The following is a 22169-nucleotide window of genomic DNA, read 5'->3' on the forward strand; positions in this document are numbered from 1 at the left end:
TGTAAGGTAAGTTTGTATTTCCCCACCTAAACGTTTCATCCCTCCTATTCTTCTCCAAGTTCCTCCAACCAGGGGGTACAAGCAAATACTAGTGACAATAGCAACACTCAGTGGCATTTGAGTGCTCACAGTAGGCAGAACAATTGGGAGAGGACAATAGAGTAGGGAGGTAAGATGGCTACCCTCAAGGAGGTAGATGAGTACAGGGAGGGTGGGTGGGTAAGGGAAGGCAGAGGTTTGGGCTGTCAGCAGGGGTAGGAAGCAACAGGGAGGGGGAGGTACCCCTCGGCCCCCCGCTGGTTCACTCATTCATCTCCCACAGGACTGAGGCAGTCTAGGTGGAACCCCACCCCTGGTGCTTGACTGTTCCAGGTCTAGCCAGCTGTATTCACCCGACGGGGCAGGACTGGGCAACTGTAGGGCCAAGTGTCACTCCTGGAGCCACCTCTTTCTCCTTCCAGACACAGATTTACTTTCCCACTCCTAACCCGTTCCCTGGAGGGGGTGCTGCTGTTCCGGGCCTGCTAAGTCGAGGGGACTTTGCGGAATGGTTCACTACAAGCACCTGGTTATGCTGAGGCTACTATGTGACTTTCCCTAGTTCTGTCCAGGCAGTCAGCCCAGACTGTTCAATCATCAGTTGCTTCAGGAAGGGAGGAGTTATCCAGTTCCATGACAGCTGGGCATCCTCACATGCTGTCCACAGGGAAGGCAGGTGGAATTCATCCTAGTGATGCCCCTGGCTCAGCCTACTGCCTTTTCTTTACTCACTAGGCTTCTCGCTGCTCTCCCTCCCCCCAATTAAGCAATTTATCAATGGTATTCATTAGTACTTACTGTGTGCAGGGTGCTATATTAAGCACTTGTGAAAAATACACAACAGAATTGGTACACTCCAGCAATCTCTCATTTTTGTGGCTCTCTCGAGGCACCCCCAGAAACCAAACCTTCCCTTTGTGGTTTGTTTTCTAACACACCTTGTCGCACGGCAGGTGGCTGTTTCTTCCCTGCCTCTCTCTCCCATAGCTGCAAGATCACAGAGGGCATGGGGCCAGGCCTGTGAGGGGACAGGTCCCAGTGTAGTGAAGAACTAAGTTCAGTTTGCTTACAAAGACAAGTAGTAAACAGCTACCTGTTGCACTTCACTCTGCCAGTTTTATAGCACACACACTTCTTTCCTCAGCTCCCAGCTGGGTGGAGAAGGAGCACCCCCCCCACACTCCCCCTTCCTCCCTCTACCAGCTACTTGATGTGAAATATAATCAACTACACACCTACATCTTTCCATCTACACCTAATAGTTGCTCCCGCCTTTTCCGCTCAAAGTTTGCTGTAACTCAGTTTAATAAGCAGACTGAAGTTAGCCTGTGCCCCAATCCAACCTAATTCTGTTCACTTGTATACTCTCTCAGTACTTAGTATAGTGCTCTGCACACTTTAGTGCTGAGTTAATATTAGTAAAGAAAACCCACCATTTTCTGGAAATTTTATTTTCACTTACAAAATCAAGGACAAGATGTTTAATTTCTGGGGTTTGAGTTCTGCTGCCACTCTAGAAATGTTACCCTTCCAGATCAAAAGCAGCACAAACTCTCCCCTCTCTTTTAGCTCTCAGTGAATAGGGGTAGAAGAGCTTGAGTGTGTGCAATTAGACACCCATTTACTGAAACTTGATTCCTTGGGCTAGAGGCAGATCCTTGCTGTAGTTGATGGTGCTGGGGAAAAAAGAAAACATGATTTCACAAAGATCCCCCCCACTTCCAGCCACACTCCAGTAAATGTCTTCTCTGGCAGAGACAAGTCATTCTCCCTTTCCTCTCCCACTCCCTTTGAGGTAGCCAAGTGGCTAGCCCACAAACCCACCCATTTCCAGGAGCCCAAATCCACCCTCCCCACAGGCATGAATGTGGGCTTTCCTTCCGCCACCAGCAGCAAGAGCAGTTGGACTGTGGGAGCATACTCATAGGAGTAAGGATAAAAGGAAGGGGGAGGGGTTCAGAAGAGGAGCAGAGACAAGAATGACAACACGAACACAAAGGGTTTCCCAAAGCCTTTTTGCCCCAAACTGCATGCTCACCAAGTGGATCGTCTCATATATTGTTTCCATGCATCACTGCCGGACTCTCTTCCCCCACCAGTGTGCTTCTCACCTCCTAAAAACAACCAAACCAGTTTTATACCCCTGAGGGGTCTCAATCTCAATAAGACCTAGAGCCCTGGGCCCCTGCTGATGGGGTTAACAGAGAGCTTAAAGCCATGCTAAGTCAGGTAAGGAGGCTCAGCTGGAGAACTGAACCTTAAACTTGAGGGCCTTCAGCCAAGGAAGAGAGGAGATAAAACAACTCCTACATCACTTTCCCCTCCTCTCAAGGTGGGAAATAGAAATCAATCAGCCCCTTACCAAAAGCTCCTCCAATCTCCGCCCCACTGGTAGGAATGTTGACATTGACAATACCGCAGTCTGATCCTTTAGGCCTAGGAACAGAAAGAGACAAAAGCTTCGTGCTCCAGAGAACTAAGAGCTACAAAGAAAAGCTTCTCACTACTGAAACTTCCTCAACTATGTTAGCTTATTTAAAAAATGGTTCGGTAATCTAACATTTTGGTAAGAGACAAAATATACCCAAGCCAGCGGAAGATTCTGCCCAAATCCTTGGTAAAGAGACTACTAGAGAGGCCCTGTTTTACTTCGTTATTCCAGGCAAAGACCTCATCTTCCTCCTGTAAGAAGAGACATAGGAAATTGTTAGACCAGTCTCTCCACATACTGGTATCCTCAAGACAAGCAGAGAGCAAACTGGAGAGTTAAAAGTGCACTATCACACCAATGGGCATACAGGTTGCTCTACAAAAAAAAGGACCTGGCAGACAGCCTAAATGTCACCTACCTTTATTGTATTCTTCCAAATGCTTAGTACAGTGCCCTGCACCCAGTGGATGCTAAATACATATTATTGATTGATGATAACCCATAAAGAGCTGAAGCCTTTTGTGCCACCATCTATTTCCCCCTGAAAACTTAGGTTTCAGCCTGGTCACTTGAGGATCCCCTGAACAGAAAGGTGCTTCAAAAAGGCATCCTCCCCTGCTATGTAATTCTAACCTCTCTTCCACTAAGCAAAGCTACTTCTCCTCCCTCGTCAATTCCCATGCCCACTGCCCCTCCAATTTAATCTCTTCACACCTAAAAACACTTGTGTTCCCTCTTCTTCCCTCCCTGACCACTATCATTAAGTGCTCCCTCCCTCTCTGATGGCTCCTTCCCCTCTGGCTTCAAATACATCCATGCCACCCCTCTCCAAAAAAGTCTTCTCTGGACTCTACTGCACCCTCCTATCACCCCTTCTCCCTACTTTTCCTGTACAAACCCTTCAAACAGGCTATCTACATCCACTGCCTCCACTTCCCTTCTTAACCTACTATAATCGTATTTCTACTTCACAAAGACTTGAACCTCCACGGTCACCACTGATCTGGTTCTCGCCTCTGTCCTAATCCCTTGACCTCTTAGCTGTCTTCAACCACTCCCTTCTCCAACACCCTATTATAATCTTGTTTTTCTGGAAGCAGTCCCCTGTTTCACTAACTCTTTCTGTCTTCAACCCCATCTACAGGTGACTCCAAGGATCTGTTCTGAGGTCCCCCTTCTCTTAATTTATACTCTTGGGGACCTCATCTGCTCCCATGACTTCAACTACCAGCTGTAGGTGGATGATCTTCAAATCTACCTCGTTGGCCCTGACTTCACTCCTTCTCTGCAATCTAGCATTTCCTCTGCCTTCAGGGCATCTCTACAACAATGTCCTCCTGGCACTACAAGTTCAATGGGTCTAAAACCGAGCTCTTCATCTTCCCTCCACATTCTTTCCACCACCTACTTTTTTCCATCATTGCTGACACCACCACCGCTCTTCCCATCTCCGAAGTCTGCAACTTTGGCATTATCTTTGATTCCTCCCACTCCAACATCCATAGTCTGTTGCCAAAAATCTGTCAGCTCTTCCTCTTCAACATTCCCAGGATTTGATCCAGCCTTTCCATGCAAATGATGGGGCAAATCCATTGATTCAGGCACCCGTCATATCCCGGCTTGACTACCGCATCAGCCTCTTCATTGATCTGCCTCCCTTCTTGCTCCTCTCCAGTCAATTGCTACCCAGGCTGTTGCTCTAAAACGTCTTTCTGCAAGTCTCCCCATTACTCAAAAATCTCCAGTGGTTACCTATTCCTCTCCACATCAAGCAAAAATCCCTGACCATTGGCTTTAAGATACTCAATTATCTCCCTTTCTGCTATTCATCCACTCTCTTTTCCCACTACACTGCAAACTTGCACTTTGATTTCTTAAGATCACTGCCTCATTGATCCTCATCTCTCAGCGTGACTTAGTGGAAAGAGCACAGGCTTGGGAGTCAGAAGTCATGATTCTAATCCTGGCTCTGCCGCTTATCAGCTGTGTGACTTTGGGCAAGTCACTTAACTTCTCTGTGTCTGTTACCTTTGCAAATCTGTAAAATGGGGATTACAACTGTGAGCCCCATGTGGGACAACCTAATTATGTTGCATCTACCCCAGCACTTAAAACAGTGCTTGGCACATAGTAAGTGCTTAACAAATATCATTATTATTATTATTATCTCTCCTGCCACAAATTATGCATACTAATTTCTATTATAGTTTTCCAAGCACTTAAGGAGAGCGCTCTGCATACCGAGGGCACTCAACAAATGCTATTGATTGACTCACTGTAAGAAGAGAAGCAGGGTGGTTTTACCTTGAATTTAAGGATATAGAGAATTGGTGCAAAAGTCTCCGTATGCACAATGGCAGCATCATGAGCAAGACCAGTCACAATTGTTGGCTCGACATAGTTTCCAGGGCGATCCATAACCTGGGTGAAAAGAAAGGGACCAAGAAGAGGAGTTTTGTGCATTCCTTCACCAGTTAGTCATGGTAGGGCCCATCCTCTCCTTGAGAAAGCAGGTTTCAATTTGCTCAGTACTTGAAAGTAAGCTTCCCCTGGGATCAGGGGGTGAAACCAAGAGCTCCCTCATTTTGTTGGGACACGCAGCTAAGGCCATCCTTTCCAAGGAGCTGGTGACTCTCACGCACTTCAGTCTGAGCTGTAAACTAAATAACTCAATTCTGGACCTCAAAGAGTGATGTTTTGCAGTGAGGGAGCTGGATCAGACCCAAGGACCAAAAGAACCAGCAAAGTACAGGAAACTGAGTGCCAGACCAGGGATGCCAAGATAAATGACACCCAATTCTGCCCTTCATTTCCTGGTAGAACACCTAGCTGGCAGGTCCTACCATTTGGGACTAAGGGTTCTCTACTTGCAGAAGGCCTCAACAGCTGAGGGGCCCAGGAAAGAACTTTCCAGTTTCCAGCGAGGACAGAACTGGGAAGCTGCTGAAATACTGGTTAGGAAAGGCAGAACTCAAACCGAATAGAGAGCGAACAGGGGCCCTCTGTAGTCTAGCCCAGTGATGTGATGTCAACCACTCCAGGGTTGGGGACCTCAAGGTGGGTTATTGTGTTAGATGAATTTAAAACAGGAATCACTTTGGACAGTCAGGACTGTGATTACCTTCCCACCATACACCACAGTTCCTCCTTGTTTTCTGGCTTCTTCCACTGCTCCAAGGAACATTTTCACTGATTGTTGGGTGTGGAGAGGCCCATACAGGACATCAGCTGCAGAGAGACAAGACAGGATCTTGTGACTTTCCTTTTAAAGTCATTATTGCATAAAGTTTATCCAAATTAGCAAGTACCTCTGCTCCGCACACTGTAAGTGCTCAAATATCACAGACTGATTGACAGACGACACCTCAACCAGCAGAAATGCCCCATTTTTCAGCCAGGTCAAATGTTCCTTACCACCGCCCCCTGCCACATTCCTCCTCTCCCCTTTCCCTTTCTTAGGTCCTCAGAAAGAAAAGAAGAAGGAAGGTGAAGAGCCAGCTTGTGCCACGGGGCCTTAGTTTCAAGACTGGACCCACTCTTTCCGACACCATACTGTGTCCTTTCTCACGGAGGGAATTTCTCTTTGAAAAGCAGAACAGGAAATACTCACGGTCCCATGGATTTCCAACACGGACTTGTGCATATGCCTTTGTGAGTTTACTCACAACTTCATCATGAATGCTCTCATGCAAAAACTAAAACAGAAAAGTAGCATTTTAGAGGACAAATAGCAGTTCTCATTGTTTCCAGAACTTTGAAAAATCCCCTTTTGAAGCAACCATCTCATCAAAGCAGGAACTACAGCCAGTTAGCCATGGTAGTGTCCATTTGCCCGCCCTCCCCCAAACCCCTCCTTGAGAAAGCACATTTCAACTTGCTTAGTACTTGAAAGTGACTCCCCCCAAGATCGGGGGAGAAACCAAGGACTCCCTCATTTTGGTGGGTAGGGACGCACAGCTCAGAGTTTTTCCTTTCTAGGGAGGTGGTGGCTTTCACTTGCTTCAGTCTGAACTGTAAACTAAATATCAGCCCAACTCTGGACCTCAAAGAGTGACATTTTGGGATCATGGGGCAGAGATGGCTTATGGGTTGATATGACAACGTATTGGGAGATTTAGATCTGGGACTCAATCAATGGTATCTATTGAGCGTTTACTCTGTGCAGAGCACTGTACTAAGCACTTGGGAGAATACAACACAACAGAATTGGTAGACACATTCTTTGCCCATAAGGAGCTTACAGTCCAGAGGGGGAGAGACATCAAAATACATTATAGATAGGTACATAAGTGCTGTGGGGCTGAGGGTGGGATGACTAAGCTCACTGTGGGTAGGGAACATGGCTACCAACTGTTGTACTGTAAGCTCCCAAATGCTTAGTACAGTAGTCTGCACACAATTAGGGACTCAATAAATACCATTAATGATGACGAATATCAAGTGCTTAATGAGTACAAATCCAAGTGCAAAGGTGATCCAGAAGAGAAAGGGAGTAGAGGAAATGAGGGCTTACTTGGGGAAGGCCTCTTGGAAGAGATGTGATTTTAGTAAGGCTTCGAAGGTGGGCAGAGTGGTGGTCTGTCAGATATGAAGGGGGAAGAAGTTCCAGGCAAGAGGGAGGACCTGGGCAAAGGGTCGACAGCGAGAGAGATGAGATCAAGCTACAGTGAGTAGGTTGGTGTTAGGGCCCACACGTGAGAAGTAGTGAGTGTAAAAGTGTTGTGATGAGAGGGAGGATGCAACCTGGGGAGAAAAATAATCAGGGAAAGCCTCCTGGAGAAAGCGCCATTTCAGAAGGGTTTTGAAGATATAGGGAGCTGTGGCTTGTCAGATACGAAAGGGGAAGTCCCAGACAGGAGGAATATGTGAACAATAAGGTGGTAGTGGGAGAGAAGACTGAGGCACAGTGAGTAGGCTAGCTTTAGGAAGAGTGAGGATGTGGTTTTCAGTTGATGAGAGAGGACTTAGAGAGCAGGCAGGAGATCTCCTGGAACACAGCTGGGAAGGAGAAAGATGAAGAGAGGTAGTAGAGTGGTAGAACATGGAGAGAGCCAAGAAGAGACTGTGGATTGTTCACATCAGATGGAAGAGTCAATGAGGAAGGAACAGAGTGGTGCTGAGCAGCAAGGTTTGTTAGAAGAGGAGGAATTTTGAAGGGCTTTAAATATAAGGAGGACTGTTGGGGAGGAAGAGAGTTCTGGGTCACGGAAGCCTATGTGCTCGGAGTCAAACCCAGGGGGTGCTTCTCTAAGGACCTTATCGCATTAGAGAATAGAAACACTCACCAGACGCCGGGCAGTTGTGCATCTCTGGCCAGCTGTTCCCACAGCTGCAAACAGTGCAGATGGAACCACTAAATTCAGGTCTGCATCCTCAAAAGCTTGAAAAAGCAAAGCAAAGGCAAGTAGGTTAAGCAGCATCCCACAGACACACACTGACTTTTCCATTAAAAAAAAAAAAAGTGAGCAGTGGTAATTTCAGCCTGGGAATATTAACAAGCTCCTTATAGGAAGGGATTGCACCTACCAACTCATATTATGCTCTCCCAAGTGCTTAGTACAGTGCTCTACACACAATAAGTGCTCAATAAATGCCATTGATGAAAACAATCTGCCAAGACATTACAATTGGGACCTTCACAGGGCTGCAGTTTTAAAGAAAGACTCTCAGTTAGTTCCCTTATGTTGATAAGTATCCCTTCAGATGCCTCAAATGTATTTTTAAATTTGAAGGATAATTTTTCTAGTCTCCCTTACCAGCTGCCTTTCTCTAGTTACTTTCTAGCTGGCTAGCAGACCTGCATTCTTCTTACTGGTACCTCCTAATTTTCCCTATCAAATGCCCTCCTCCCTAACTTTCCTATTATAGGTGATATCACCACCCTCCCCAACTCTCAAAGCCCTTAACGTTGGCATTATCCTCAACTTCTCCTTCTCTACCCCCCCATACTCAGTCTTCCACCAAATCTTGTCTGTCCTTCTGCAACATTCCAAAATCTGTCCTTTCCTCTCCAGCCATGACATACTTCACTCTGCCACACATCGTTCTGTACACATCTACCCACTCCCCCAAAACCTCCAATCGTTCTCCATTCCTCTCCACGTCAAGAAGAAATTCCTGATCGTCGGCTTTAAGGTATTCAATCAGCTCTTTCCCCTTAATTCCCCCATCCTCGCTCCTCTCCCCCTACCCCCCAGCTTGCACGTTTTACTCATCTCAATACAACGACTCTGTGCCTCTCTCATCTTTCCCACCACCGACCTCTTGCTCACCCCCTCCTTCTGCCTGGAGCTCCCTTCTACTTCACATCAGCAAACCACTGCTCTCCTCATCTTCAAGGCCCTTCTGAAATCACATCTCCTCACCCTATATCCCCCGCAACCTCCATTTCTGCCTCACCTAAACACTTGGGTACTCGTACCAACTATTGCACTTATCTATATAGCTTTATACTTTATTGTTTCCTCCTATCTGTAGTTTATCTTCATGTCTGTCTTCTCTGGTAGATTGTTAGCTCCTTGAGAAAAGAGATCAGGTCTACTAATTCTATCATACTCTTCCAAGCACCTAGTACAGTGGTCTGCACATAGTAGGCTCCAATAAACACTGCTGATTGATTGCCAGCAGGCCCCATGACTTTGAGTGGTAATGCTGCAGGAAGGGAAGGGGGAGAAGAGGCAGGGGGAAGACACCTGGGTGCTCCACCACCACTTTAATCACCCCATGGGGAGGGGGTGGGGGACGGTAAGGAGGAGAAAGTGCAGTGAGAGCTCCCCTTATCGACTGACAGATGTGTAAATGCAATCTAAAATGAGGTTAGCAAGTCTACTGCTCATCCCTGGCAGCAATGCCAACAGACTTCTACGAGAGATAAGGCACAAGTGCCTGAGATTTACCCAAGATTAGAAATGGAAAGACAGACACAACCTTCCCCACTCAGACAGCCCTACACCCCCGACTATTCATAAACACACTCAGCTAATACTCAAATGGAATAAATTCTGTGCCCATGTCTACCTATACATGTTATCCAGACAATTCAGACCCCAAAATACACTGCAGTGGTGACTCGGGGTCACTCAGGCGATAGGCCAAAGCCCCAGGCTTACCAATGATCGCATTGTTCCCCCCCAGCTCCAGCAGGCTCCTCCCTTCAGGAAAGAAACACACACCGGGGTCAGTATATTCCTTTTAAACCACCGTGGGAGGGGGACCCCAGCTCAAAAGGAGTTATTAAATGGACAGTGCTTAGCTCAAACTTTTTAATTTACAGCTTGGATTTGGCTACCGATCTTTCCCCACAAAACTGTATCCAGCACAGGGCAAGCACGTATGTACAGACAGCTTCTACCAGGGTTTTGGCATGTAAAGCAACCATCTGCTCATCCACACCTGTGCTCCTTGAAGGAAGCAGCCTGGGAGAACAGGCCCCTTGGCAGGCAAGAAACCATCTGATACCCCTATGTTAGATGATTGTGTAGTATTACAGTCTTTGGTGACAGCTGTGCTTTTTACAAAACAACCCATCAGCAGTTCTGCGGAAAGCTGGCAAAGGAATTACAGAAGAAAGGAGAAACTATTTCCCAGGAAGCAAGGGGACCGACTCACTACTTATTGCAACAGTAAAGGTCACCCTGGATGGAACCAAGCCCCCAGAGTTCTGGTGGTGGTGGTGGTGATGGGTGGGGGAAGGCGGGGAGGGAAAGAGACCCCCCAAAAAACAAACAAAAAAAAAAAACCTCTCTCATCTCCTGGCTCTGGGTGAGGCTCCATATGGTAAGCCTATGTGTCACCAAAGTAAACTGAAGGAAAGATATGCCAGAGAAATGGGAGTCGGCTGGTTTAAATCTCAAGGTTGTGGTCTTAAATCTCCATTTGCCCTTCCCTTTTGCAGACTTTTCAATTGTACCTCAGATTAAAATACCAGAAGTTCGTTGTGGGCAGGGAATGTCTGCCAACTCTGTCGTATTGTGCTCTCCCAAACATTGAGTACAGTGCTCTGCACATGGTAAGCGCTCAATAAACACTACTGATGATAATTTGTTAGCAAACAGATGTAATCAAAGTTTTACAAGTCTCTAAAGAACTCGGGTCGAGTTCCCTTTTGGATTCTGGCCAGATTTCACCGCTTTCTGCCCCACCCCACGCTGTGGGCTATCCTTTAAACCACGCCTCTCCCCTGGTGTATTCCAGGAGCCTGAGCTTTGGCCTCATGGTGGGGACTACCCCAAAGGCAAGGAGGAGTAGTCCCTGCCATCTCGGCTGGCTCAGAAACTGTGGGTTTGGCTTGATAGTAGCGCAGGGAGGGCCCCACCAAATGGGACTTGGTTTGCTCTCTTTCCCCATGAGCTGCGGCCAATGCCAGCTTCTGCAAAACGGAGGCTAATTTGGGGCAGAGCAACGGGTTCAGCACCGTTCCAGTGGGCTCTGCTTTGGTCGCGTTTCCGCAACTAATCCCAGAGCGGTATAACAGGTCACGGGGCAGGTGCCCTCGGCATTTCCGCTGCAGAGAGTGGAAGCACACCTCAGCGCAGCCTGTGAATGCTGAGCTGACATTCGTTTCAAGTGTTCAAAGAGAAAGAGAGGGAGGGAGGGAGGGAGGGAGGGAGGGAGGGAGAGCAAGCATGAAAGCCTGGGCTATTTTCTCCGGATTCTTTGTTGCTGTGGGGCACAGCTGCCAGCCTAGGACTTTTGAGAACAAAACAAGTCTAAAGCCCTATGCACACCAGTGCACAGACCCCAGTGCAGCAGACGTTTCCTGCTGTCCCAGTGGGCCAGGCTGTCCTTTGCCGGTTGCATCTGGAGCTCGTGGAGAATCAGACTCAAAATTTGGTTCGCAAGGGATTGACACCTTCACGTTTACCAATCTGGCTAGCCAATAGCCAGTTACGGTCAAGTTCACATGGAAGGTTCCATGGGTCGGGTAGATAGAGAAATGTTGGGTATAATTCCCTTTTTCTGGCTGGACTTGCCTGACTCCCAGGATTGCTTGCCCCTGTCCCCCCACAACTCTCTCTGAGAAGGGAACATCGTGCCCATGCTCACTCACCAAATCGCTCTTGCACCATCAAAGCAACCTGTTTGCCTACATGAGTGCTGCCGGTGAAGGACAGCAGGTCCACACGCTCATCTCGGGCCATTGCAGTGCTGCAAAGAGAGAGGTCGCAGCTTCTCTAAGATAATATGAAAGGACCCAGGGACCCAGCCAAGGTGAGAAACCCCCAGCAGTGACCACTGGAGCAGAGAAGCAACCTTGTTTCTGCACATCATCTTCCACAAGACAGAACACTCCAGTGACTAGAAACCTGTCCCAAGGCCAAGGGGCATACAGTTAGGGTGAGGGCAGGTAGAGATCTGCTCGGTCCAGTGGGGCTCTGAACTAGATTTGAAGTAGCGTGGCCTAGTGGACAGAGTGTGGGCCTGGGAGTCAGAGGACCTGGGTTTTAATCCCATCTCTGCCACATACCTGCTGTGTGATCATGGGCAAGTCACTTCAGTTCTCTGTGTCTCAGCTCCCTCATCTGTAAAATGGGAATTCGATACCCGTTCTCCCTCCTACTTAGACTGTGAATCCTATACGGGCCAGTGACTGTGTCTAATTACCTTTTATCTACCCAGGCACTTAGTACAGTGCTTGGTATATAGTAAGCACTTAACACCACAATTACTATTATTTATTATTATTAGACCAGAGCAGCAATGCTCTACTTCACCGCCAGTTCTTTCGAGGGGCTGGGCGAGGGGCGAGCAGAGGACAGAAGACAGAGCTAGATGAATATTTGACATCAACAGTGCTATCAATGTTTTGGCCTTAGTGAAGTGGCAATACTCAGGAAGAGCAGGTTATTTTTAGTAGGAATGCCTCAGAAAAGTGCCTCAGTGCCTGCCTCCAACTAACAAGCAAGGTATTTCCAATCACCAAGCTCTAGAGGCCTCCTGAGCCACCAGTCCCCCCCTGCCTTGAACAGGGTTTGCCTACTCAGAGTCCCTGAAACAGCCCCCCAAATTCAGTTTCAGAACAGGCCTGATGCATATTTCACAGAAAGAAACGTTAGCAGCGTCCTGCTCCTCCGTGGTGGCAGAGCTAGACTGACAGGGTTAAGAGATAATAATAATGTTGGTATTTGTTAAGCACTTACTATGTGCAGAGCACTGTTCTAAGCGCTGGGGTAGATACAGGGTAATCAGGTTGTCCCATGTGAGGCTCACAGTCTTCATTCCCATTTTACAGATGAGGTAACTGAGGCAAAGAGAAGTTAAGTGACTTGCCCACAGTCACGCTGCTGACAAGTGGCAGAGCTGGATTAGAACCCATGACCTCTGACTCCCAAGCCCATGTTCTTTCCACTGAGCCACGGTGCTTCTCTTAAGATGCCGATTCCACTGTCACATCCACTGTAGCAGCATGGCATAGTAGATAGAGCCTGGGAGTCAGAAGGTCATGGGTTCTAATCCCAGCTCCGCCACCTGTCGGCTGTTTGACTCTGGGCAAGTCACTTCCTTTCTCTCAGTGTGGCCCAGTGGAGAGTCCAGGCTTGGGAGTCAGAGGTCATGGGTTCTAATCCCGATTCCGCCACTTGTCAGCTGTGTGACTTTGGGCAAGTCACTTAACTGCTCTGGACCTCAGTTACCTCATCTGTAAAATGGGAATTAAGACTGTGAGCCCCATGTGGGACAACCCGATTACCTTGTATTCCACCCCTCCCCCCAGTGCTTAGAACAGTGCTTGGCACATACTAAGCGCTTAACAAATGCCATCATTATTATTATTATTCTCTGTGCCTCAGTTACCTCATCTGTAAATAGGGATTGAGACTGTGAGCCCCACATGGGACAGGGACTGTGTCCAACCCAATTTGCTTGTATCTACCCCAGAGCTTAGTATGGTGCCTGGCACATAGTAAACACTTAAATACCATAATTATTATTATTAACTAAAGGAAGAAGGTGGCAAGTGTACAAAACAAATCTCGTACAATTCAAGAATATTTCGTGGGTGGATATGCTTAAAGCATCCAAGTCCAGTTAGCAGCAAAGAGACTTATTTGCCTCCCCACTTCAATTCTGAATTGAGAAAAAAAAGCAGCATCTAGAGCAACAATTCTTTCTGCTTCATTATACCCACAAAGACTGTTTTAAAATGACTCATTCGGACCTCATTAATCAAGATTCAGACTAATTTGCCCTATCTTTTGCTCTCACCTACTGATGCCATAGACAGGCAGGTTTGAAGCAGGAGAAGGATAAATCTGAGCAACTCGGCTAAGCAGTGGCAGGAGATATGCAGGAGCAGTGTGGTCTAGTGGAAAGAGCATGGGCCTGGGATTCAGAGGACCTGGGTTCTAATCCCAGCTCTGCCAACTGCTTGCTGTGTGACCTTGGGCAAGTCATTTAACATCTCTGTGCCCCCTTTCTACTTAGACTGTGTGTCCCACCTGATTAACTTGTATCTACTCCAGGGCTTAGAACACTGCTTGACAAAGTAAGCATTTAATATAATAATAACAACGATAATAATAATCAAAAACAGAAGGCAAACAAGGACAGGAACTCCAGCTGTCCATGACAGGGTGCCAGGAAGCTAAGCCGAAAATGAACATACCCACATAACCACCAGACCCAGAGATATAGTAAGACTGCAATGGAAAAAACAATACTGCTTCCATCTGGACCAGATCGCTGCTTTCCCCAGTGGAATGTCTATTAACATACCCAATATCTGCTCCACCACATGTTAGGGCACAGATTGCACCAGGGAGGTTGTTGTCTTCCAAAACTTTGGCAATTATCCTGGGGAAAAATACATATGTGTGTGTGTGTGTGTGTGTGTGTATGTGTCTACACATATATCTCATCACGACAGTTCTTGAAAGACATTTTCTCTTACAACCACTTTTCCCCCTTTGACCAAACAGTCACAAGGACATTTCCTTTCTCTTTCGCCAGAGAACAGCATTCAGTCTCTCATCACTTTCTCTTATCTCCCTACAAAGCCTTCAAACCACACTCCCTTCCCCAGCTTCCTCTCCTTAGTAAACCCCTCTCACGGCAACTCCCTGAAACATACCTGAGCTTTGAAAACTGCCCCCACCTCAACCCAACCTCAAACTTAAGTGGAATGCAGTCAAGCCACAAGAAGCATGGGTTTCCAAGTAAATCTAAAATGCCATTTCAACTTGTGTTTTGGGGCAAAGTGAGGACAATAGATCAGACTTTTCTACCTTAAAAAGCATCAACTGTACTGGCCAGTTCTGCAGATTGAAAGTTTCCTCAGAGTCTATTCCTCAAAACTGCCTTCTTTAATAGAAGTTACATTCAAGAAAAGACTTCTCTGGGCAGATTGTCTCACTTCTTCACTTGGATGTTATTGCTGTGAACCCATTACCACGTCCACCGTAAACCCTTATCAGTTGAACTATATTTCTCTCAGCCCATCACACACATCTCCCCACCCCCTCCAAGAACACCCCACTTACTTGGTGACAGCTACACTAATGAGGGAAGTTGTTGGAGCACCTTTCCTTTAAAGAAAAAAAAAAAAGCTTACTTTTGTTTGCACTCAAACTGGCCATTGGCATGCAAGGGAGGTTGACAGCAGATCACAGGAACGTTCTGCTGGCAAGGGGCCATCAAATCACCACACCAGGGATCACAGGCAGTGGTTAGCCATCACTTGTCCACCCACCACCAAGGGCCACATTGGCCACTCCTTCCCAGGGAGGATGAGAATTGGCCAGGAAATAGTGCTAGGCAAAGACTTCCAGCTGTGGCCTTTAGGCATGAGAGAATTATGGGATTTGCAGTTGGTAGCTGTAGTCCTTTGCCTAACACTGTCTTTACCTTAAATTGCAATTCCTAACCAGAATTTTACCTTAAAGGGTCCTCAGCAAGGAACAAGCATGCCTTTAAGATGTCACCGGAGCAGGGAAATTCCCATATAAACAGAGCCTAGCTTTCAAAAAAAGAACCCCCCCGGCAAAAAAAAACACCCCACCCACTACTCAAAACACATTACAAGGAGGAAATTCAGAGGGGTCAGAGGCCCCTTTAACAGACTTTTCATCTTTTTTCTCAATTTTCTCCTCGGTAATATATGGGATACAGTATCGGCATTAATTTACAGAAGCCCTTTTGCCCAACTTTATTTGCTTATTACTAAGCTGGTCTCTGTGGGACTCAGTTCTCCACATTAATTTTGACTCACGTCTCCATGTCCTCCAAAAGAAGTTGTCAATGCCCAGGGTTTAAAAGAGGAGGGCAAAGTTGGCTTCTCTGGTAATCCCACCTACTCTCCCTCTCCGCATCCTCCACTCATCCACTCCCAGGCTGCTCCGTGACCAATACGAACCTCAGGAGGACCCCCAAAACCCTCCACTTCTTCCACCATTCATGGGATTTTCTGGAAAGGCATAGATTCTGGTTCTTGGGAGTCCAGGCAGTGAGGGTAGAGAGAGAAGCCAGGAGGAACACTGGCCCTCAGGACTGACTCTAGTTTGATTGGTTTCAGCCTAGCAGTTTTGAGATCTCTGGGCTGATCTGTAGACAGTTTTGTAGGTGGACATTCAGGCACAAGTGAGCAGGAACTTTTGCCAAAGAATGGCCTGGAAGTTCTTCTTCCAGAGAGTCCCTCCCTGGGACTTGCCTCTCTCCTCTAACTGCAAGTCCCAAGCCCACCACTTGTTTGAGCAAAGACTGTGGAATCAGAGTAGCGTATTGGTTTGGGGGTCCCAACTGGTCTCGTAGAGATGCAGGTCTCAGCCCTCAACATACTAAGAGTATGCTAATTATTCCACCAGGATCCGTGCCAGATCTAGACCTAGATTTTTTTAGTCACATGTGCATCTGTATTACAAAGAAAAATTCACATCCCACCATGAAAATGTATTCCCTGCTTTGACTCTGGCAGGGCACTTTGTTCACCAGGGGGAGGAAGAGACCCCCAACAGCCCGATGGTGATTCAGTTAAGATCCACGGCAACTGGGGAAGGATAGTAAGGTAAATGAAACTTAAATACAAGTCACAAAAGCTATGGATCCATTGCCAATGTTTGGGGCACATCACACGGTCACATCTGTTACGATGACAGAAAGGAAACTCCGTAGGTGAAAAAGGAAAAAAAAGAAGTCTTACCAAAGACAAACGTTCCCACAGATCATTGCAATGGCACTGTTCCAGCCATACACGGCCACAGGGAAGTTGAATGCAGTGATGATTCCTACCAGTCCCACAGGGTTCCACTGTTCTAGGAGGGCATGGCCGGGTCCTGGGGGGCGGGGGGGTAGGGGAGGGAATTGAAGCACTTTGGAACTGAATCGCTATGTGAAATGAGTACAGAGTCTGGAATCTCACACATTTTCAAGGATGCTAAAGCTGGGCTAAACCAATAGGTGCTTCGTGTGCCAAATTGTAAACGTAACTTGGTCAAGGGGTGGAATGCCGGGAAGTGACCTCTGACAGGGGTTGGGCAGAGATATGATTGTTCACTTTTAGCCAAGGTGTTCATCAGCCGCCAATGAGGACAAGCCAGAGCTGTAGGTGAAGCCAGGGCTTGCGGGCAGCCACACAACACAGAACAATCTTTGCAAGTATCTGGTGTGGAAAAAGGGGGCAGTCTTTTCAGCTACCCCTCACGCTTTTTGGTTCTTCCAGAAGGGAGGGAAAGCTGTCTGCACTCCCCTTCCACGTAGGAAATGGGTGAAAGGAGAGGCTAGAACAAGCCAAACAAAGAGACACTGAAAAGCAGCAAGGCCTAGTGGATAGAGCATGGGCCTGGAAGTCAGAAGGACCTGGGTTATAATCCTGGCTCTGCCACTTGTCTCTTCTGTTACCATGGGAAGTCACATAACTTCTCTGTGCCTCAGTTACCTCATCTGTAAAATGGGGATTAATACTGTAAGCGCTGTGTGGGACACAGACTATGTCCAACCTGAGTACCTTATCTACCCCAGAGTTTAGTACAGCGCATAGCACATGGAAAGCACCACAATTATTATATCTAAATGCTCACCAAGTCATCGGCCCCTGGAGAATGTGTCTGCTTACTGTTATATTGTATTCTCCCAAGGGCTCGGTACAATGCTCTGCACACAGTAAGTGCTCAGTAAATAAGACTGACTGACAACATAAGGCAAGGGGAGACCCACTGGACACTATAGCAAGTGACAGCAACACCCTGAATTCATAGAGTGTTTTCATTTCCCAAAGTGCTGTTACATCAGTTATCTCATTTTATCCTCACATCATTCTGGGGAGGTGGAGAAGGACTAAGATTATTTTCCCTATTTAAAAGACAGGGAAACTGACACACAGATAGCCCAATGGCAGAGCTGGGACTGTAGCCCAAGTCTACTGGTACCTTGACTGGTGGTCTTTCCACTAGACCGCCTCCTGCTGCAAAGACAACTAACTCCCCAGATATCCTCCACCCAAAAGGTTTTTGTTTGTTTTAATGTATATTTCTGCAAATCACCCTTATCTTAACGTAGGATATTAGCTTACGTTCTGAAGGCAAGATGGGTCCTCCAATCATTCGTGACAAGCCAACAGCATAGTCACAGACATCCACATACTCCTGAACTTCTCCAACACCTTCCACTAATATTTTCCCCATCTCCAAAGAAACCTAAGAATATTAAAAGCCAAACAACATTTTTGAGAGAGAAAAGAATTTAAGAGCAACTAAACCTTAAATTGACCCACACCTGTTCCACACAGGAGCACTTGCAGGCATGGTTTATACAGCTACTATAAGCCATGGACAGGAGAGTGGAAAAAGGTTATCAAAGCGGTCAAACTGGGATCCTATGACTACTGTTCAATGAAAGTAAGTGTCCCCGGCTCCCTCCTTCCACCCCATCTCTCCCTTGACACTTTGCATAAAGCTGTGGACTAAGTTGGGGAGGAAAAAAAAAATCATTTTTAATTTCTGTGTAAACTGTCATAAGAGGAATGACTCATTTCACTTTTCCAACCCATTTTTCTGGGTCTTTCCTCAATAATCACTTAAAACCTTTATATGAATTACTCACTTAAAAGTTTCAATTGTTGGTCAAAGAAAAACATTTTTCTATTTCCACTTCTCCCTCCCCTTTTCTTCCACCTGCCTCCTTGTACAAACTCTGGACCATACCAAACTTCCAAGGACTTGGATCTTCTGCCGCAAAGCTTCCCCAATCTGGCGCACTATCTCTCCTCGCTTAGGGGCTGGAACCTGAGAAAGGAAAATTAATTTGCTAACCAATTCAAATAAAAGGAGTTCATTATTATCAGGGAAGACCAAAGCAACATTTGTTTCTCCAATACAGAAAATAAGACTTTCTAATTACGGGTCTATGAACTAGAAGCTTTTATAGAGTCACAGAGTATTTAAAAATACACGCTGTTCTCGAGACCCTCTTCCCCTAGTCTCATTTTTTCTATGGCATATTGCATCAATATTAAGAATCCCCCTTTTAGACTGAACACCTTGACTTCAGATTTGAGATTGAAGGACTGTGGTTTCCAGAGTCCCCTCTTTCACTCCTCACCTTGCTCCAAAAGCATCCGTCATCTTTTTGGCCTGGGGAGTCAGAAAGTGCAAGTCTTGGCTGTTCCCTTCTTTGGCAAACAAGTAGGGAGACTGTCCAAATTTGAAGGTCAGACCCCCCTGGGATTTCCATAGTAAGGAGAAGAAACAATACCTGCCACTGTAGGGTTTTTTTTAGGAAAGAGATTTCTCTCTACCCCAAGTCTATACTCAGTAGTTAAAGCTCTTTGCTGAAGATCAGTCAATAAGAGTTGGTGAGCTTTTAGTCTGTCCAAGACCACTGTACTAAGAACTTGAGAGAGTACAGTAGGGTTAAGAGACACACTCCATGCCCTGAAGGATCTTACACTCCAGTGGAGGAGACAGATATTTAAATAAATTATATAAAGGGGAAAGCAAAAGAGTTTATAGAAAGGCAAGAGGGGATTAGAGGGAATCGCTGTTGCCGAATTGTACATTCCAAGTGCTTAGTACAGTGCTCTGCACACAGTAAGTGCTCAGTAAATACGATTGAATGAAATGTTGAAGTGGCAGTAGAGTGCGAAAGAGTAGGGTGGGAAGATTAGAGAATAATCAAGGAAAGCCTCCCGGAGGAGATGTGATTTCAGAAGGGCCTTGACGATGGGGAGAGCAGTGGTCTGCCTGATGTGATGTGGGAGGGAGTTCCAGACAAAAGGGAAGGTGTGAGCTAGAGATGAGAATGAAGCACTGTGGCTTGAGAGGAACAAAGTGTGCAAAAAGGCATGTACTGGGTGAGGAGCCAAAATAAGTAGGGGGAAGAGAGTTGACTGAGTGCCCTGAAGTCAATGGTCAGGAGTCTCTGTTTGATAAAGAGAGGAATGGGCAACCATTCAAGGTTTTTGAGGAATGGGGAAAGGTGCACAAAATGAAGTTTTAGAAAAATGATCTGGGCAGCACAATGAAATATGAATTGGAAAAGGGAGAGACTGGAGGCAGGGAGGTCTATGAAGAAGCTGATGCAGTAGAGTGGGAATACGATATGGCTCAGACCAGCCCAGTGGCAGGTGGGGTGGAGAGGAATGAAGTGGTTATTCCTACTACTTGGAGCTGCCCCACTTCAACCTCAGAGCCCTTTTGGATGCATTTACTTCACTTACATCTGCCCATATTTTCCAAGCTTCTTTGGCTTTCTTAAGTGTGTCTTCATAGTCTGCCAAGTTGGCCTTAAAAAAGAACAACAAAGAAAAATTAAAGTGAAGCCCAAAGGGAAAAAAAATGATCACTTTCTGGCTGAGTTACACTCTACAAGAGGGGAAAAAGATTGTCCAAAACAGTTATTTCATTGGCCTTCCTGGTCACAAAATCCTAAGTGGTATTTCTCAAGTGCTTACTAAGTACAGAGCACTGCACTAAGTGTTAGGGAGAGTACAATACAACAGAGTTGGCAGACATGAGAGAAGCGGCATGGCCTAATGGATAGAGCAAGGGCCTGGGAGTCAGCAGGATCTGGGTTCTAATCCTAGCTCCGCCACTTGTCTGCTACGTGACCTCGGGCAAGTCACTTCACTTCTCTGTGCTTCAGTTACCTCATCTGTAAAATGGGGACTAAGTCCACAGAAGACAGGGACTGTGTCCAACCTGATTACCTGTATCTTCCTCGGCACTTAGAACAGTGCCTAGCACATAGTATGTGCTTAACAAATACCATAAAAAAGTGTTCCCTGCCCACAGTGAACTTACAGGCCAGAGGATATTCCAGTTACCCTGGTCGCCCTCCCCGGACATGTTCAACAATTCAACCGTGTGCTCTCAAGCCCTCTCCTGACCCTTCTGATGAAGCAGAAATGGACTATTTGGCTACATGGGCTTGATCTTATGTCATCCCGGATAAACATGAGAGTCTCAAGAAGTTTTTCTACCCCACGACTTCTACGTGCCCAGTTTAAAGGGCCGCTTACCTGCCGGACTCTTGCTATGGGTTCATTATTAGCAGGGCAGTAAGTAGTCACAACCTATACAGAAGAAAAAAAATGGGAAGGGGGAGAAATTGTGGCTTTTTCTATCTTTCGATTTTAGAGTTCTCAGAACCAGTGCGGTGACTTTTTTGTGACAAAAGAGGGGGCAGGATGAAGCAGTCACGTATCTTTTCTCGGGAAAAAGCATTTCTTCCCAAGTCGCCTGATCTGCAGGGGAGGGTGCCAACTCCTCCCCCCGCCTGGGGTCTGCCTGCTCGGGCAGGCTTCGGCCTCTCGGAGGCCGCTCCCGGCCGCCCCCTAGATACCCACCCTGTTGCCCCGTGGCCAGCGCGGAGTCGAACGGGCCAAGCGAGTAGCCCCGGGCGAGGAAGGCCCGCCCACTTAGGTCTCCTCCCATGTGGCTCCCCCTACCCCCACCGAAGGTCCGGAATTCCGGGGGGGAGGGGGAAGAGCACTCGGCCCACGACCGGGGCTCCGAGGACTTCGACCCCATTAGACGTTTTGGGCTGGCTCCCCCTCGGTGACATACCCCTGCCCCGGCGCTTCCCCCCGGCCGGCACGAGACCGCGGCCTGCGACTCCCAAACTCAGGGCCAAGCCTCGCCCGGACTGGGGCCGGAGAGACGCCTCTCCAGTCTCGAAGCCCCACTAAGCAAAGAATCTGCATTTCCCCAGCGCCCGCTCTACTGGGAGTTTGGGAAAGAACAAAAATCAAGGGCTCCGAGGAGCGGCGCCAAACCCCTAAGCCGGGCGCAAACCCGGCTTCATACGCTTGGCCCCCCAACCTACCTACCTCTCCCCTTCCTCCCCAGCGGCCGTCATACACGCCCGCGTTCTCCTCCTGCAACTCCAGCTCCCGCAGCCAGCCGTACTCGGGCCTCTGGATGAGAAGCGTGGCCATGGTGGCGGCAGCGCGGGGCCCCGGGGACCAGGCGTTGTTCCGCGCAGCGAGCCGCCGACAGAGCGCGCGACCTAGCGGCAAGGTGAAGAGCATCATCATGTCTCCCTGCGGCCTGCGCGGGGGGGAGGCAGGATAAACCAGGGGACCCGCCCCTCCCGCCGCGGCACGGATTTGGCCAATTCGTGGCCCGCCTTCCCACCCGTCTCCGCGTGCCGATTGGCCACGACTCAGACCCGCCCCCAGCCCCGGAGCACTGATTTGGCCAACTCGTGGCCCGCGGATTGGCCACGACTCGGGCCCGCCCCCGAGGCTGGCCATCGGTTAATCCCGGGACCT

At 47.6% G+C, this 22169-nt stretch overlaps 1 protein-coding gene across 3 annotated transcripts; it reads right to left on the reverse strand.

The window, feature by feature from the left end:
* Window positions 1-1471: 1471 nt before the first annotated feature.
* Window positions 1472-21967, reverse strand: ALDH7A1 (aldehyde dehydrogenase 7 family member A1). Of its 3 annotated transcripts, XM_029055415.2 has the most exons (18): window positions 21726-21966; window positions 20916-20969; window positions 20115-20180; window positions 18601-18681; window positions 17970-18093; window positions 16602-16734; window positions 14947-14991; window positions 14183-14260; window positions 11520-11617; window positions 9580-9621; window positions 7756-7850; window positions 6081-6165; window positions 5592-5698; window positions 4775-4891; window positions 2624-2721; window positions 2402-2475; window positions 2078-2153; window positions 1472-1715 (listed from the first exon to the last, which is right to left on the reverse strand). In XM_029055415.2, the coding sequence occupies exons 1-18, from the start codon at window positions 21930-21932 to the stop codon at window positions 1661-1663; spliced, it is 1635 nt and encodes a 544-aa protein (XP_028911248.1). In that variant the 5' UTR covers window positions 21933-21966; the 3' UTR covers window positions 1472-1660. The 3 variants fall into 3 exon arrangements, with proteins under 3 accessions (XP_028911248.1, XP_028911249.1, XP_039766726.1); XM_029055416.2 differs by lacking the exon at window positions 14183-14260 and having other exon boundaries at window positions 21726-21967; XM_039910792.1 differs by lacking the exons at window positions 14183-14260; window positions 14947-14991 and having other exon boundaries at window positions 21726-21967.
* Between the last annotated feature and the right edge of the window lie 202 nt (window positions 21968-22169).

The sequence above is a fragment of the Ornithorhynchus anatinus genome, chromosome X5 (genome assembly GCF_004115215.2).
Source record: "Ornithorhynchus anatinus isolate Pmale09 chromosome X5, mOrnAna1.pri.v4, whole genome shotgun sequence".
Taxonomy (NCBI): Eukaryota; Metazoa; Chordata; class Mammalia; order Monotremata; family Ornithorhynchidae; genus Ornithorhynchus; species Ornithorhynchus anatinus.

Excerpts from the sequence above, each read along its gene's own strand:
- ALDH7A1 (XM_029055415.2), bottom strand. The coding sequence starts at position 21,932 with ATGATGATGCTCTTCACCTTGCCGCTAGGTCGCGCGCTCTGTCGGCGG. Across the intron at positions 11,618-14,182 it reads TGTGGTGGAGCAGATATTGG|CACTGCAATGGCCCGAGATG; the intron begins GTATGTTAATAG and ends CTCTCTTTGCAG. Across the intron at positions 6,166-7,755 it reads GCACAACTGCCCGGCGTCTG|TTTTTGCATGAGAGCATTCA; the intron begins GTGAGTGTTTCT and ends TTTCTGTTTTAG.